Genomic DNA, 18301 nt, shown 5'->3' on the forward strand with positions numbered 1-18301 from the left:
GAGCACGTGGACCAAAGAGGGGAGGGGGTCCAGCTTGCCCCTTGCTGGCGGGCTCCTCTTGTCCTGTGTCACTCACACCGTCAGACCAAGCGGCCGGGGTTGCTCACGCCTGGCGCCCCCAAGTCACTCGTCTCGCGCTCGGTGGGAGAGCTCCCGAAAGACAGGTGGGGGCTGTCAAAGGACACGCCGTTTCCTGGAGCACGCCCTCCCCCGCCCTCTGCCCCCAGCTGTCCCCAACCACCCGCGGGGCGGGGCGGGGGGGGGGTGGCAGAAAACGTGCTCGCTGACTTCCCCGCCTGGCTCATCCCCTTCCCAGGCAGAATCGCTAATTAGGGGGCCAGAGTGGGATTTCGTAGGTCCTGCGTCAGATGGAGCCCGGAGGCGATTGGAGGAGGCTTCGCTTTTCCCTTTTTGACTAATTATAAAGTGGCTCCATCCGCTTCCCAGAGCCCTGACTTTGGTGAAGAGCACCCCAGCCCTGCAAACAGATCCAGCCAGCCAGCGCAGGGGCCAGCAGACCGCAGCTCCAGCGGGGCACTTTCTCCGCCTGCCTCCTCGCTCCTGTAAGATTTACTGAAGCTGATGCTCAGTAACTGCGAGCTATTACTTTTCTCCTGTATTTTTTTTCCTTCTAGAGCTTCTCCAGAGGCACAAATTGCTTAGCCCTTCTATAAATACAAGGGGCTCAAACCAAGAGGCTCCAGCAAGCGACAGCTCACTCCCGAGGAGCTTCTGCGGGCTCCCAAGGAAGCAGCATGTATGTGAGTGAATTGCTCTAAGGACCGGCATTAGGCTGGGGGCTGGGGCGAGGCGTCTAGTACCATTGCTTGCAGTGGCTAGGCTGAGTTTTATTTCTGTAACAGCTTTGCTGTCTAGTTTCCTAGGCTACTGCTTTGTTGTTCGGAGGCTGTGTGCGTACAAACTCTTGCCAGGCAATCGCTCCAAGGCTTTACCTTCGAATATCTCTGTAGATCTGGTATCTAACCTCTTTCCTGGCTGTCTGGGATAATGACTGGGGACAGGGAAAGAGAGTGGCAGGAGAAATGCTTTAATTTAAATTGCTTTTAAATCAATTTGGGGGGAAACTGATTTAATTTCCGTTAACCACTTTTAGTTCGTTCTTCACATGCAGCGCTAGGTCCTGTTCCCGTGCAGGCTCTGGGCTTGCAAAAAGGAACAACTCCAGCTCTGCGAACCCCAGAAGAGCCAGGCTGAGGTCTTGGCGACCCAGGGAAGTGGGGGCGGGGAAACCGGGGGCTGTCCCTGTCTGCCGCTGCGGAACAGAGAGCGCAAAGTGTTCCAACTTGCTGCACTCCGCGTCCCGTGCCTAACCAGCGTTCCGCTGCTGGTGAATAGTTTGCAGCGCCAGTGTCTGAGGCTTGGAGGAAGCCGGGGCACCGCACAGGTGTGACTGGCTGTGGGGTTGGGGACGCTTCTCCCAGGGCCAGGGAGGAAGCTGGTGGCAGGCTGATTTCTGACCTGTTCTTTTCGCAGCCCATGGCGTTGCTCCTGAGACTTTGCGGCTTGTTCTTGGCTCTCAGCAGCTGCCTTGTCTGGACAGTGCAGGCGGACTGCAGCAAGGACTGCGCCTCCTGCTCCTACCGGCTGGGTCACCACGCAGAGATCAACCCCCTGGTAAGCGGGATCCATGTATTCCCAAGTAACTCTCTCACCCCACACGCCGCCCAAGAGGTACAGCAGCTGCTCCCGGAGGAGCCGGCTCCCCTCAAGCAGAGTTAGAGAAGGGAGTTTAGCTGTCGGGGTGGGGGGACAAGATACTCCGGCCGCGGGCTGGCTTTCCTGCGGCTCTGCGCTCTCCTTCCCCCGAGACAAGCCGCACAGTTCGGCACCCTGGAGAGCTCCACAAAGCTCCTGCCCAGCCCCAGCGAGTCAGTTGAGCTAATTGACTGTTGAGGTCCACTTGCGGGTGCTCCAAGGTGCCTGGGGAGGATCGGGCCTTAGAGGAGAGCAGGCAATGATGCCTCCTCCCAGGAGCCCATCCTGCACTGGTGGCAGGTAGCGAGCCACTGACGCCTTGGGGAGCTGGGCCCTTTACAAGACCTCGCCCCAAGGGCAGTGCCCGGGAGATAAGGGGGGTTTCTGATATTTGAACTCGAATCTACCAGCGCAGCTGGAACCAATTATCTTCTTTAAAACATAAAATGCAGCATTTCAATTGGAGGTCTGATGTCACACCGCTAGAGTGAAATAGACTAGAAATGCCACCAGAGCTATTCTGGGAGCTCGAGGAGAGACTGGAACAGGCCCTTCTAAAAACTACTAAGCTCCCTCTCCCCTTAAATAATGACAGGTTTCAGAGTAACAGCCCTGTTAGTCTGTATTCGCAAAAAGAAAAGGAGTACTTGTGGCACCTTAAAGACTAACACATTTATTTGAGCATGAGCTTTCCTGAGCTACAGCTCACTTCATCGGATACATCTGATGAAGTGAGCTGTAGCTCAGGAAAGCTTATGCTCAAATAAATTGGTTAGTCTTTAAGGTGCCACAAGTACTCCTTTTCTCCCCTTAAAAGAAATCATCCTTTTACCTGTGAGTCTAAAGTTACCCTGATCACTAGGTTTAATTTTGAGAATTCGTAGGATAAGCTCCCGGGAGCAAAAAAGTTTCAGGGAGCCTTTTGATGATCCTGGTGGGACTAAGAGAGATTGAAGCCTAGAGAAGAATGGAATCACTGCAGAAATTCCGGCCCAAGTCTCTGGTTCAGAACAAATCCATCACATTTTAAAAGAGAGAAAGCAGCGAATAATGAGATGTAAAGGCAGAACAGAACTGAACCAATGGCAAAATAGTCTGTATTCGAATCCCCTCGAGAGGAGAACGTCTCACCCTGGGCTCCGATGTAGTTTCCCTCTTAGGCGTTCCCTAATAACGAACTGTTCCTTTAGCAAAGAAGCCTCTCCCGTATAGGATATGGCGTTGTTCTTGTCTTCTCATTCGACAACCATCCATTATAAACTGCCTTCCATTAGAATGAAAATTGTTTGTCCTTTGAGGATAACTTTGCAGAACAGGAGTCTCATTATGTGATTACACAGCTAGGACAAGTCATCAAAGACATGGGAGTTTAAAGATTTCCTTTAAATCTGTTATTCCATTTCTCAGTTACCAAGTCATAGCTTGAACGGTAAATCTCCACTCGACTCCATAACATGCGTTTAAAAAGTGCAAACGCGACGTAAACTTACACTTCTCATTGTTACAGCACCTACCGTTCTATCGCAGGGAGAGGTTAGAGAACAATGGTCAGACTGCCAGTGTATGTAATGCGTGCATTTGACAGCACTGGATCCTATACTTATAGCCTGGGTCTGTGTACAGTTCTCCTGTATAATCAGTCATACAGATCTCCCTGTTGTTGGTGCGGGTCCTTCGCAGTAGAACAGGGAGAGAAACAATATTTCTTCTTCTTCGTCTGTGATTTGGGAGGGAGATCAACAAACAAAAATATGGCTAAGAGACACACTCAGGGGGTAGAAGAAGTAGCTGAAACTAGTTTTGACTTGTTTGTATGACAGTATTCATTTAAACGAAAAAAAGTTTAAGTTTAAAAAAAATTAACGGCCAAGGTAAAACTCTTAAATCCAAAAAAGCAAGAAAATTCAGACTCAAGGCTGCAGCAGTTCCGTCCGGGAAGGACGGCGGAAGATGACATGATGCTGGGCTGTATTTTTAGCCTTCATTGGCTCCTCTTATTATTAGGTATTGGAGCTTCTCGTTTGGGAGACGGCACCATGGAGAGGTGCAAGCCGCCGAGCGCTTTGGCCGAGGTCGGGCCAAGCACAGCTCTTCACGCTGTAGTGAATAGTCCCACTGAATTCAATGGAGCCATTCACCTGCTTCTTGAAGTCAGTGGGACTGAGTGCTTTGCTAGATCCCCGCCAGAGAGTTCAGCCTCTGGCAGGGTCAGTCCTAAGAATCTGAGCCTGCTCCCGGTGGAGGAGGAACAAGCCCTACAGGAGCAGCAATACCTCAATAAGAGCTTTTTTCTTCCAGATATCGGGAAGCATTTAGTTGGCTCAAAGGACATTGCCTGTAAAATGTAGGGCTACAACATTTAAGTTCAGAGGGGTAGCCGTGTTAGTCTGGATCTGTAAAAGTGGCAAAGAGTCCTGTGGCATCTTATCGACTAACAGAGGTACTGGAGCATAAGCTTTCGTGGGTGAATACCCACTTCCTGGGGTGCATGTAGTGGAAATTTCCAGAGGCAGGTATAAATATGCAAGCAAGAAATCAGGCTAGGGATAAGGAGGTTAGTTCAATCAGGGAGGATGAGGCCCTCTTCTAGCAGTTGAGGTGTGAACACCAAGGGAGGAGAAACTTCTTTTGTAGTTGGCTAGCCATTCTTGCTAGCATATTTATATCTGCCTCTGGAAATTTCCACTACATGCATCTGAGGAAGTGGATATTCACGCATGAAAGCTTATGCTCCAATATATCTGTTAGTCTATAAGGTGCCACAGGACTCTTTGCAACATTTAAGTTGTTCTTAAGGTACAGCCTGTTAAAGCATGAGAAACCATCCAAACTCAGTGTGTCCTCTGTAGTTAAAAAACACTAGCATTATTTTAAAATATATTCACAATGGCACCTTGCATGGAATTTAAGGGTCTAGTTCTGACAAATGCTGGGTGTCCTCAATTCCCATGGAAATTGATGGGAATAAGGTGCTGAGTACTTTGCAGTTGACATTCAGCAGCACCTTGCAGACTCTGACCTCAAGGATTTGATTTTGCAGTCTTTGTGCACTCAACACTCCTATTGAAATTAATGGAAAGTTTGTGATTGTTTCAGTGCACGAGGAATGAAGGTTTGGACCCTAATCCAGCTGAATTATAAATCACTGAACATTTTTGTTTATAACAGAAATAATAGCACCTCTTTAACCACAGCAGTTACACACAAAAAATATTCTGAATGCAGTTGACATATATGTCCACATGAAATTCTGTACATCTATTTCAATGAATTCTCAGTGTTAATTGGGAAGCCTAAATTAACATTAACAATCTTTCTTGTACAGCAAAGCTATTTAAGGAAGTGTTAAATCCTGTTCAGCAATAGCATTTATCAGCTGATATACCAAATCAGAAAAAGTACAGTATCATACAATATTTTACATACTATTGGTTTCTAAAACATAAATGTTTCTAAAGACATTAACAACTAGTGAGTTCACTATTACTTTTATCATAATGAGCACTATAGGAAGTAATCAAACCATTATTATATACTAAGTGTGTGATGTATGTTTTTTCTGGGGGTGGGAGAATGATTGTTTAAACTGATCCATTAACCAAAAAAAAAAGTTCTTGTTTTTTGTATTACAGTGATTTCCAAATCAGATTCCAGCTAAGACCATATTATTTTAATAACCCAAATATGTTCACATGGACGTAGTCATGCAGTGCCAGTTAAAAAGAAAAATTGTGATGGCTTAGGAGTAGAATGTTGCTAACAACATAATTACTTTAAACTCAATTTGAGATGAACCTTTAACTCTCGAGTAATCACTAATATGGAAATAATTGTACCATAAATCTTCTGTCTTGCTATAGCATATATAGTAGATTGATAGATGCTTTTTCTTAATATATTTATCACACTTAGGACTTAACTCACAGGTAACTACAGAAGTAGTGAGGTAGTCAGTTACTTACTACACAGAGCTGTTTTGAGGCTTATTTTCACATTTGTAAAGCTTTCTGAGATCCTTAGATGGAAGGCACTATAAAAGGGTAAATTAAGTATCATAATTTATTTTTATTTATTATTAAATATGATGATGGGACAATAAGGTTAATAATGTAAACAAACATAACATTTCAAATATAATAAATGCATTTCACAACTGCAAAAATCAGATCATATGAGATCATACCTTTATATGATTTAATCATTTCTCATAGGCCCACCTATTGCAAATTATGAGCTAGTGGAGTGGAAATGACTTTTCTGAGGTGAAATAATTTCAGTATTACTGCTGATTACTCAGTTTTACCTAATCTTACTTAATCCTTGTCAAAATCCTTTTGACGAGACATTTTTGACCTCCCTAAATTGTACACTTAAATATAGAATATTACTTAGAAGTGCTCATAAATTGTTCCAGACCTCTTTGAGAGAGATGTGTGCGTGCACATGGATGTCTTTGTTTAAACTAGAAACATAGGAATTGCTGTAGCAGATCAGACCAGTAGTCCATCTAGTCCAGTATCCTCTATCTGACAGTGACCACTACCAATACCAGCTGCTTGAGGGGAAGGCACAAGAAATGGCATAATGAAAAATTATGGAATAAGATGTCCATGAGGGAAGTTCCTTCCAGCCAATGAGTATCTAGAGCAGTGATACTCAGACTGATAATCGTGAGTTGCAAGTGGCTCTTTAATGTGTCTCCTGTGGCTCTTTGCAGCACATAATATTAAAACACTATGACTTAATTATTAACTAATTGGGATGCTTTTACTGTGTTTACAACCAACTGTAGTTGATAAAATAATATTGGTCAGTCATTTTGCTGTGAGAATAATATGTATAAACCTAAATATTTCCCCTGTCATATTGTTTAAATATGAATATCTAGTACTATAGTAAATGAAACAATTAATTCACACTACTGTGAGTCTTTTGGGTAGTGTTAATGGCTAGTTTGGCTCCTGAACCTGTGATGTCTGAGTATCACTGATCTAGAGATTGGCTTGTGCCTTTAACAAAAAATAAAAAGACAAGATGACATCAGAGTGTCTGTTTCTTTTAAATCATTCTTAGTAAATCCCATCAATTTTTCAGGCATGCACACTAGAATGTGAAGGAAAACTGCCTTCTGCCAAAGCCTGGGAAACCTGCAAGGAGCTTATGCAATTGACAAAACTGGATCTTTCTGAGGAAGGCAACAGTGCTCCAGGGGACAACAAGAAAGAACAGGATGAGAACCATTTGCTAGCAAAGAAGTATGGTGGCTTCATGAAAAGGTATGGTGGCTTCATGAAGAAAATGGACGAGCTTTATCATGTAGAACCGGAGGAGGAAACAAACGGAGGTGAGATCCTTACTAAGAGGTATGGAGGGTTTATGAAGAAAGACTCCAATGATGACGCCCTGGCTAATTCCTCTGATCTGCTGAAGGAGCTTCTGGGAACAGGGGCCAACGCTGAAGGCTCACATTACCGACAGATAAATGATAATGATGGGGAGGTCAGTAAAAGATATGGAGGCTTCATGAGAAGCTTCAAGCGCAGTCCAGAACTGGAAGATGAAGCCAAAGAGCTGCAAAAGAGATACGGTGGCTTTATGAGAAGAGTAGGGAGGCCAGAATGGTGGCTGGACTACCAGAAACGTTATGGTGGATTTCTTAAGCGCTTCACTGATTCTTTTCTCCCTTCAGATGAAGATGGGGAAAGTTATTCCAAAGAGGTTCCAGAGATGGAAAAGAGATATGGTGGATTTATGAGATTTTAATATCCTCCCCTTTACCCCTTTTGTCCCAAATGAAAGACACTGCCTCATTGGTCATAATTTATTGTAATGTGTTGCTTGTACTGTACAGTTTTTTACTGTCCTAGTTAATGATGCAATCTGTTGTTTCAGGTTCCGTGTTCTTTTAAGTCAATAACTTCTGTTTTAGTCAGTTTAAGTCTATATTGTAGTTTTCATGCTAAAACTATTTTGGTTACCTTATCCCTTTTCTTTAAACACTACCGCACATCTACAGTAGAACTGCTTAATTGTGTATACAATAAATTCTTCATCCTAACTGCATAATGGATTTTGAAGTGTTTGTTATTTCCTACAAGTGCATTTAATCAACAACTTTTGTCAAATTCATTCAGCACTGAATAACCAAAACTTATAATTTAAAGCACCAGCTCTTTGTAATCACACAATTCCTTCTGTTCACACCACAGCAAGAATTGAAATTGGATTAATTTTTATCTTTGCTTCCTAGGTTTCTTATAAAGTTAGGACACCGAATATATCCTAAAATGGGTCAGATTTCTCCTCTCACTTTTGCAATTTAGTGGAATAAAGTTTTTTAAAAGACTAAAATTACTATTACTAACCACTAAGTTTAGCTATTATGCAGCAAGAAAACATATGAGCACGGTATAAAATACTAAAAACATTTCTTCAACTTCCCTGGCATACCAGGGAATTCTAATGTCATGTTTCTTTGGACATATATTTTACATTCATCCAATATAGGTTTGTGCAACTGGCTTTTCAGCTACAACCATTAAGGGTCAAAAGTTTCCCTTCCACAGGAAAGTGCACAGAAGAAGGAAAAACTGAACAGAAAACTCCACAATTTTGACCTTGCAGAGTGTTTGACAGAGGTTTCTTTGGGGAGCAACTTTGGGACTGGGGCTTATCCTCAGATAATGTGTGTTGACTTGGCTCTATCAAAATCAGTAAAGCTATATTGGTTTACACCAGCTGAGGATCTTAGCCCCTTGAATTTGGGCCTGGGTTTGTGGCACAGAGAAGATGAGATTATATGGGAAACCCCAACCCCAACACTGCAGGTCTGGCATCCATACCAACCTCAGTTAGCCCCTCCCCCAGTTTTCCAGGGCTCCCAAGCAGGACAGCTCACTTAGGAGCTCTATTGACATTGGTCTCTTTGCCACAAGGAGCAGCAATACATAATTTGCCCAGGAGCTTCCCAAAGTGGCTCCTTCTACATTCTGTTCCTACACATCTAGTCACTGGGTTCCTTCCACAGAGCACCTCCACCTACATATTGTATTACTAATAATTAGCCATAATTATTAATTAATTAATAATTAAGACAATAATTAGTACCATAGGTGTGCACAATAGTTCAAAGACAAATAAAACATAGGACCAAGATTTTCAATAATAGATAACCAAAGTTAGGCTCCTAAATGTATATTTAGGGGCCTGAATAGGTGGGAATTGGTTTCAGTGGTGCTGAGTGCACAGCAACTGCTAGTGAAGTCAGTTTTAATTTTGAACAGTGATACTTGTGCACAAAAATGGCAATTTATCAGCCTGTCTCTCCTCTCATTAGAAGCCCATGGAGCTGCTGAGCACTCTGCATCTTTGAAAATCAGGCTTCTTATTTAGACACCCAAATATGGACTAAGAGCCTAGCTCTAGGCCCCCAATTTCTGAAAATCCTGGGCTCAGCCCTTAGAGGATAACTGGGATGGCTGAATGAGGTGACAATCCAGTGGCAGGGCTGATAAACTAAAAGCCAGTCATTTTACAGCAGAGGAAAGCAGGGCACCTGTCTTTCTATTTCTGTTAGACAGCAGGTGATGCTCAATTTAGAAAGCCATGAACAAGTGCCCCTGCTCAGCTCAGCTGGATGAAGTTTGGTCTGACTAGCAGGGGGATGGCCAGGTTCCAGAAGAGGAGAAGAGGGACTAGCCCACCCATGGTTTCTGATACAACTTGGAGTGCAGCTCGGGGAGCGAAGAGGGGTTTATTTGCCTCCAGTTGGTTGGCCAGGGGGAATAGTGGAGTTATTTGGCTGTCATGCCCCTCACCAACACCACCACAATTTAAACCCTTCTGGAGTGTCTGTGGGTCAGTTTTCCTTCATAACTCAATTTAGAAAGATGCCACATAAGAATTGCTTCTTTTTCATGTCTTTTGTTGTGCCTGCAGTTTCTTAGCAGTTTTTCCCATTATTTTCAGTTCTGTGCAGCTTCAGGGTCACCTGCCTGATCCAGAAGTAGTCTAAAATGCTCGGCAATGGACATCAACTCCAAGTGCTTCAGTCCAGCAGGCAAATCAACAGGCAAGATTTACTATCGTTGATTTGTTTTAATCTAGGATCAAAGCAGGGGTTGAGGACAGGGGTTTTGAGTTGGAAGATGAAGATGGAGAATCTTCATTTTGATCAGCGGTGCCCTATTTTCCCCCACTATATGCTCCTAAAATAGAAATTGTGATATAATGTAGAAAAATTGTTTTATTGAAACATAGTGAACAAAAGAGGAGAGACGAGTCTGAAGCAAATCCAAATGTCTTTGTGGAAATGGATTGCAAGAGGATTTTGAAAAAGAAGCTGTCACTTAGGGAGCAAAAATAGTATTAGAAAATAGAAAAGCGGCCTTTCTCTGACATTTGTTACCACCCTGGGAATCTTGACATTTGGCAAGGTAAGAGAACACATCTTTAGAGAGATGTGGTGAATCCAGGATTTCAGTATTTGGCCACACAACAAGTAGATACGTGCCAAATACTGAATATGAATAATGGTGGGGAGGAGCTGAGTGTGGGATAGGGTGTTCCTCTGCAGTAGACAAGAGAAGGAAGAGAGTTGGCCCAGTATTGGATAGGAAGGTGAAAGACAGCAGATTATAAAAGGGTGTCTGCCTCCAATGTGATGGTGGAAAGGAGTCAGGCAAGCTGTAGGAGATGTGGGTCTATGTAATGGGCCACGGATCAACAGGAGGCAGCAGAAGGAGGGTTTCCTGTACCAGGTAAAGCTGAGAGGAGAGAGTAGTTCAGGAGGGGAGGAGGATGAATAGAAGGTTTTCGGCACTTAAAAAGTGCTGACTGCATCCTGGCTCTACAGAGCAAGCACCGCCTGCAATGCTACCGCTAAGGTTCCTATTCCAACTGCTCACCATATGGTATGTGAGTGTCCTTCTGTCACTAAGGGTTGGATCTGAGCGCCTACATGTGAAGTAAAATGATACATTAACAGCTAAGGTTCCTGTTCATTCAAAATTATACATTCCCTTCAATGCCACACGTTTGGCTTTATTACCTCAGCACCAGAAATCTTAGTGGGACACAGGGATCGAGATTCTATCCTGTGCCAAGAGAAGCAGCACAGAATTCACAGCCTAGGATAAGGTGGCCGCAAGCTACTTTTGCATCTTCCCAATTCCGGGCTGCTCTGAGGGCATGGGACACCCTTACCATAACTCTCACAGCCCAGGGGGGACTACAGCAGCTGCCTGGAGCTCCCATATGGAATCTCCTCAGCGCTGCAAGCTATTGCACGCAACTACAACACAATCCTGCCCCATTGAGGTATCCAGTGATAAGTGAGATATAAAACATTAAACAGAGCTGTATAAAATGCCCAGTTCTCTTTCAAAGTCCTAATACTTTCACAACTCCTGCCTGTTCGCATTAAGGATATCCCTTCCTCTGAGAAATGTCTCCAGCCTGCTTCTCTCCCCTCTTTTCTCCAGTGCTAGTGATCCCTCTAATGCATAGACTTTCCAGTAATCTCTGCTTTTGCCTCAATCCATCTTTCCCATAGAGATTCCTACATCAATTTCCACCACAAGAGACAAACATTATTTCACCATCCAGGAGAGTCAGAGCTGCCTTCTGATTTGAACTGGGAAAAATGGAAACAATATTTGAAATAAATAACTGGAAGCACCCCTGTAAAAATGAAGCCTTGCTTCAGTGCTAAAATGTGGAGTTAGGTTCCAACTTTGAACTTTTTGTCCATAATCCTTTAATTGCCCTAAGTATTAAAAATGGTCATAAAGCTCAAAGAGAACACATAGATAAAAATACCCCATTGTTTTGTGGCTATGTCCTGATGCTTCCTCCAAGGGAGGCAGGGAAGTGTCACAGTGAAAATGTTTGTAAACAACAAATAAGCTCATGAAACCAGCTATAAAATATTAATCCAAGCATTCAATTACTAACACCATCAGCCTCATTTGAAGCATATGAACTGTTACATACCCAATTAATTGTTGCCATGGAAAATTAAATGCTTAGAGACATTTGATGGATGCATCTTTACCGGCACAGAAGGGATTTAGACTGAAATTCTTTAATTAGATTGTGACTTTACCTAAACTGAGCATTTACTGTAATCCTTGTTGAAGCCATGCCATGAAATCCATTATTGAGGATAAACAGCTATCACAACATCACCTCTGGGTTCCAAATGATTTGTTAAAGAGGGCTGCATTGCTTGTTGTTCAGGGAGGTTGGCATATTTCTGCACTAGGAGTTCATCACTGAGCCTTTTCAGAGACACCATTGTTTTTTGGGGAGACTAAAGGCATATATGGTCTTTGCCTCTTGAATCTGATTGCCACTGTTCCCTCTTTCACTCTCTGTCAGCCAGCCTCACTGGTTCTGCAGACATTGCTTCTAACAGATTCTTCTTACCCTATCTTTACCTAATAAATTATAATAGTATGCTTTGTCTCATGCTCCAGTTCTGCAATCAGATCTGTGTGGGTGGACCTCTGATCAGTGCTCACGTTCATTCCAATCATTTTAAACTGAAGTATATGGGATGATTTGCCATTTGCAATGGCCCTAAATTGGTGCCAATATTTTCTATATATCTATGCTATGAATTCACTATTGGATTTATTGTCCTATGGTGTCCCCAGCAGATACTCTGGAACAGGTGTTTTGTGATATCTTGCTTCATACATTTCTGTCTCTTGATTACCTGAATATGATACTAGCATCAGTACGACCAGGAGGTGGATTTGTCTGATGTAACAATTTGGCAACACTGGGGTGTTTGGCTAAAATTCTATACGATATCAATGCCACTGTATTTCTTGCTCTGGAAAACATTCCCCCAGAATTTTTATACTGTTTTTTTGTTTTGTTATTTTTTAATTTGACACAGTTGACAGACCAGAACTTAAGTCCATCATTGAAGCCAACTGCTTTTTTCCTGTGCCATTAGTCCATATGAAAATGGTCAGTGTCAGGCTGAACAGAGCTGACATGGGTCAAAATGAAGAACAAACTTTTGTGTGGGTTACAGGAGCTTGCACACATTTAAATTTTGCTTACTGAGTTGTGAGTCAACAGACTCAAGGGAAGGCTTATGATTTGGAACTGGTTTGGGGCTGTGCAGCATCCATTTTGAACCTGCTAAGCCTCTCTGCAGCATTTGAGACTGGTGATCTTCAAATCCTCCTATCCCATCTACAGGGAGCTGCAGGAGGAATGGAATGTCTTGATACGGCTCACAGGTCCTTCCTCTCAAACTGAACTCAGAGGGCAACTGTTTTTCCTGCCCCCAAAGCCCTCACCTGTGGGATCCCACAAGGTTAAATACTCTCCCTTGTATTAGTCAACATCTTTATTAAACCACTTGGGGGAGCTGGTCAGACAACTTGGGCTGAAGTGACGGTAGTGTGCAGATAATACCCACCTCTATACCTGACTTTCTCAATGCCTTGCTGAAATCAGTACATGAGTGAAGAACCACTGACTGAAGCTGAATGTCGGCCAGAATGAGATGATGCTGGCAGGTAAACAGAAGGTGTTTGAAGAACTTACCTTCTCTATAGCATCCCTCACTACTGAAGGCATCTGCCCTCAAATTGTTGTCTGTTCAATAAATAACCATAAGATCCTTTTGGACTCCTTTGTGCTACTATAAGCTAAAAGCCTCTTCCATCCATATCTAGCTAAAAAATGACACCCCAGCCTATCAAACTCAGATCACTGGTTACAGTGATCCTCTCACTGGTGACTTTTAGACTTGATTATTGCAACTTATTATGCTTAGAAATGAAGTCATGCCTTGAGAAAGCTCCAGCTTGTACAGAATACCGTAGCATTTCTGCTTAGTAACACAGGTTGCCGTGAACACGTCACCACTGAGTTCCACTCTTTGCATTTGTTCACCATTGATTGAACAAAGAATCCAGTTCAACATCTCTGTGCTGAAATCCAAAGTCCTCCATGGGACTGGCCCTAGCAACAGTACCCAAGAGACTGCCTCTCCCCTTTTGCCTGTAGCTACCCATGACAGCTATGTTCCACTGGCGATTGTTCATCTGGGATATGACACTGAATAGGGAGAGGCTCATGATTGCAGAAAACAACTTTTATATGCGCTTGGACTTAGATTATGGAACTCATTTCCATACACATCACCACTCTCACAACTAACTGCAAAACTAATTTCTTTCACATATAGAGGGAAAGCTAGCATGCATGCACACATAGGTGCCTGATAGAGGGCACCTGTAAAGACCTAGACAGAAGTTGAGAAAGAGGAGAGAAATCAGCATGGGGGGGGATTCATTACAGAAGATCATGAGAATGGGAGGAAGAGGGAGGAAGATGAGTATACCGTATTGAACAAAAACCTCTGTGTGAGGGAACTTCAAAAACTAAAGGTAAATGCAAAAACTCTGAACCAGGCAAGGGTGGCATGTGTAATGAAAAGCTTAGTCAGAAAATACTGCTAAAAGGTGAGCTACCAATGGAGTGAAAACATGCGGTGTGGAGACCAGGTAAGCTGCGAACAAGACTTATACAGGCCAGTTGCCCTTACATCGTGCATGGGTAAAGTTAAGGAAGAATGATGACTGAAAGATTAACAACGTATCTAGAGAGAAATGACTTACAGAGTACAAAGTGGGTTCAGGAGGGGAAGGAAATCATATAGTACGAGTAGAGAATTTGATCATATCATAAGAATAGAGACAGAAGCACTAAACAGTATGAGAAGTAAGGAATAAATGATAGCTTTTCTGGATATTGAAAAATCATATGATACACTATGAAGAGAGGCTTATTGCAGTGGTTCTCAAACTTTTGTACTGGTGACCCCTTTCACATAGCAAGCCTCTGAGTGAGACCCCCCTCTTATCAATTAAAAACACTTTTAAATATATTTAACACCATTATAAATGTTGGAGGCTGGCAGCTCGCGACCCCCCGGAGAGGTCCTGACCCCCAGTTTGAGAACCCCTGGCTTATTACATAAAATAGCATCCATGGGCATAAAAGGAAGGGTATATAGGTGAATAAAGGATTTCTCAAGCAAAAGAGGTATGCAGGTCAGAGTAGAGAAGCCTATTCTAGCATATATACAACCACAAGTGGAACTCCATAGGGGAGGGTCATCAGCCCTACCTTATTCAACATAATGATAAATGATAACCCAAAAAAGATGAATGCAGGAATAGGTATTTCCTTGTCTGCAGATGATTTTGCCATATGAGCAAAAAACTGAAACCAGGAGATAGCTGAGAAGCGAATTAATGAAGCACTTAGGAAAAGTGTGGAATGGGGAAACATGTGGGGTTTAAACTTTCAATTCTCAAAACTAAAGGAATGATATTCACTAAAAGGAATATTAAAAAGACTGTAAACTGTCTGTATATGGACAGCAAATAGTGTGTGACATTTGCTAGCAAGCTAACATAGAAGGACCACATAGAAAATATTGTAGATAAATGTAAAGGTAAAATCAATCTACTTAATGGTATTTCTGGAACCATCTGGGATGCGGATAAGAAAGCAGGGGTAATGTTTTGTAGAGCATTACTAAAACCACCCATCGAGTATGGCTCCAAGCATTTAGTTCAGCATCAACAATGAACCTAGATTCAATCCAAGCTCAGGTATTAGGCATTGCATGTGATGCCTTCATCATGACCCCTTTGTGCATAATGCAGATAGCTGCTGGTGAAATGCCTGGAGCTTTAAGAATGAAATTATTGGACTTACCCCATTGGGCAAAATTCATAGGAAACAGGGAAGATGGAAACACTAAACAAATATATGAAAAATGCTGGGAATTCAGTGGACAACATGCGGGGCGGGGCAGGGGGGGAATATATCAAAAATACCTCATATTAGTAGGATTAAAATATGGACAAAGGAACTAAGAGAAAAGAAAGACCTACAAGAAGTTTGCTTATATAGCCATGAGAAAATGCACTGTAGATGGAAATCAACCCACCCACTCCAATATAAATGTGGAACTATATATTGAAATTAAAAGGAGAGCTAGAAGTATTAAATATAACAAATGGATATATATGTGATAAATGGGGCACTCCCAATATTTATAGATGGGTCTAAAGATGGGAAAACCAGGAGCAGGGGACAGTGTTCTGTGTCTCAACACTTGGATTAAAGAAATCCATTAGACCTTCAAATTTTGTAGCTGTTATTATAGTCAAACTTGCAGGGAAAATGCTGGCATTATATTGGATACTGGACATGGGACCTACCCTTGTAATCTTGTCAGATTCCCTGTCAGGACTATTGTAAGCAATGGCTATATATGCAAATTTCTGAATTCCCAGCATTTTTCATATATTTGTTTAGAGTTTCCATCTTCCCTGTTCCCTATGAATTTTGTCCAACAGGGTAAGTCCAATTACTTCATTCTTCACATGGCATTTCACCAGCAGCTATCTGCATTACAGATAGTAAAAATGATATAATCAATGAAATATTGTTACTAATAAAAGACTTGGCACAAATGGTAGTCAACGCTGAAACAACATGGATCCCAGTGCATGTTGGGATAGCAGGAAATGAGGTGGCAGACAAAGTGCAGAAAATGCTATAAAAATGAACCAGTTGACATAGAGACCCCCTCTAATTAAACAGGAGCTTAAAAAATTAATTAAAAACTAAATAAAAGAGGAGTAGCAGGGAGTATGGGCAAAAGAAACTAGGGGAGAGATTTTTAGAAATATGCTCTAGAATCAAAAATGCAGACATACTGCAAGAACCTGAGTGAAGAATGAGGTGGCTCTACTCCAAATACTTACCGAACACTGTGGTTTAAACAGGAGCTTGGACTTAATTAATAAACACAAAGACGGGCTGTATGAAACATGCAAGTTCAAAGCAACAGTTGAGCATATCTTCTGGGATTGTAAAGAGTATAAATTGTTGTGGGGAGGGGGTTGTATGACAAATTCAGGCACCTAAAAGTCACAACGATTACATTAAAATACCAGGTAACAGCATCAGGAAAATGGGACACCATTAAGAAAGCAAGATGACAATTTTTTAAAAAACCAGGGAAAAGAGAGATTGTAACTATAGATCATGAAATCCAGCACCTGGTGATTACAGAGTCAGAACGTGAGCCTGCTACAGCATAGAACACAAGAAGAAGGAGAAGAAAGTGGACTAGAAAGGAGAAGCTAGAAAGGAGCTGGTAAGAACTGCGTGGGGAGACCTGTATGAGACCTGAGAAGGCAGTAATCGGGAGCTGCTGCTGAAGAGACCTAATGCAGAAAGAGAACTGTTGGGAGAGTGCTGTTGGAGAGATGTGGGGAAACTCAGCTGAGTAGAAGATAGGTGCAGAGGCCCCGAAGTAAAGGGGACTGACCAGCACAGTCAGTGTAGGCCAAGCTCAGGAGCGGAAGGGTTAATTCTAGAGAGAGGGTCCCAGGCGCACAGGTAGAACAAACAGGCAAAGGGGGCCTTGGGAAGTGGAACATTGTGGGGAGCCTTCTCGCAGAAGTTCTGAATTGAAGGCATCAGGAGAAGAGCTGCAAGAAGCATGCAGAACTGCCAGAGTCCTGGAGGCCCTGGAAGAGGGATATAGGAACTGGAGAAGAGGAACTGTTGACTCTTAAGTGGGTGGCCTGGAGATGACCCCTGGAGTGTGGGGCTGGAGAGCTGCTGCCTTTTAACTAGCCTCACTTCGGGGGTTTTGAGACCTGTCCTTACTTGTCTTACTTCTATGCAGGTCTCATAGAATCATAGAATCATAGAGTATCAGGGTTGGAAGGGATCTCAGAAGGTCATCTAGTCCAACCCCCTGCTCAAAGCAGGACCAATCCCCAACTAAATCATCCCAGCCAGGGCTTTCTCAAGCCTGACCTTAAAAATATCGAAGGAAGGAGATTCCACCACCTCCCTAGGTAACGCATTCCAGTGTTTCACCACCCTCCTAGTGAAAAAGTTTTTCCTAATATCCAATCTAAACCTCCCCCACTGTAACTTGAGACCATTACTCCTTGTTCTGTCATCAGCTACCACTGAGAAGTCTAGATCCATCTTTGGAACCCCCTTTCAGGTAGCTGAAAGCAGCTATCAGATCCCCCCTCATTCTTCTCTTCCGCAGACTAAACAATCCCAGTTCCCTCAGCCTCTCCTCATAACTCATGTGTTCCAGTCCCCTAATCATTTTTGTTGCCCTCCGCTGGATTCTTTCCAATTTTTCCACATCCTTCTTGTAGTGGGGGGCCCAAAACTGGACACAGTACTGCAGATGAGGCCTCACCAATGTCGAATAGAGGGGAACGATCACGTCCCTCGATCTGCTGGCAATGCCCCTACTTATACATCCCAAAATGCCATTGGCCTTCTTGGCAACAAGGGCACACTGTTGACTCATATCCAGCTTCTCGTCCACTGTAACCCCTAGGTCCTTTTCTGCAGAACTGCTGCCGAGCCATTCGGTCCCTAGTCTGTAGCAGTGCATGGGATTCTTCCGTCCTAAGTGCAGGACTCTGCACTTGTCCTTGTTGAACCTCATCAGATTTCTTTTGGCCCAATCCTCTAATTTGTCTAGGTCCCTCTGTAT

At 43.1% G+C, this 18301-nt stretch overlaps 1 protein-coding gene across 4 annotated transcripts; it reads left to right on the forward strand.

Annotated features, from left to right (window-relative positions):
- The first annotated feature begins 419 nt into the window (after positions 1–419).
- Positions 420–7782, forward strand: PENK (proenkephalin). 4 transcript variants are annotated; one of them, XM_048840725.2, is made up of 3 exons: positions 420–757; positions 1495–1635; positions 6811–7782. In XM_048840725.2, exons 2-3 carry the CDS (start codon positions 1498–1500, stop codon positions 7477–7479), a joined length of 807 nt encoding a protein of 268 aa, XP_048696682.1. In that variant the 5' UTR covers positions 420–757; positions 1495–1497; the 3' UTR covers positions 7480–7782. The 4 variants fall into 4 exon arrangements, with proteins under 4 accessions (XP_048696682.1, XP_048696681.1, XP_048696684.1 ...); XM_048840724.2 differs by having other exon boundaries at positions 421–761; XM_048840727.2 differs by having other exon boundaries at positions 425–563.
- The last annotated feature ends 10519 nt before the right edge of the window (positions 7783–18301 follow it).

The sequence above is a fragment of the Caretta caretta genome, chromosome 2 (assembly GCF_965140235.1).
Source record: "Caretta caretta isolate rCarCar2 chromosome 2, rCarCar1.hap1, whole genome shotgun sequence".
Classification (NCBI taxonomy): Eukaryota; Metazoa; Chordata; order Testudines; family Cheloniidae; genus Caretta; species Caretta caretta.

Bases quoted from the DNA above. Each gene is read 5' to 3' on its own strand.
- PENK (XM_048840724.2), top strand. The intron at 1,636-6,810 runs GTAAGCGGGATC...TCAATTTTTCAG, and splicing joins ACGCAGAGATCAACCCCCTG to GCATGCACACTAGAATGTGA.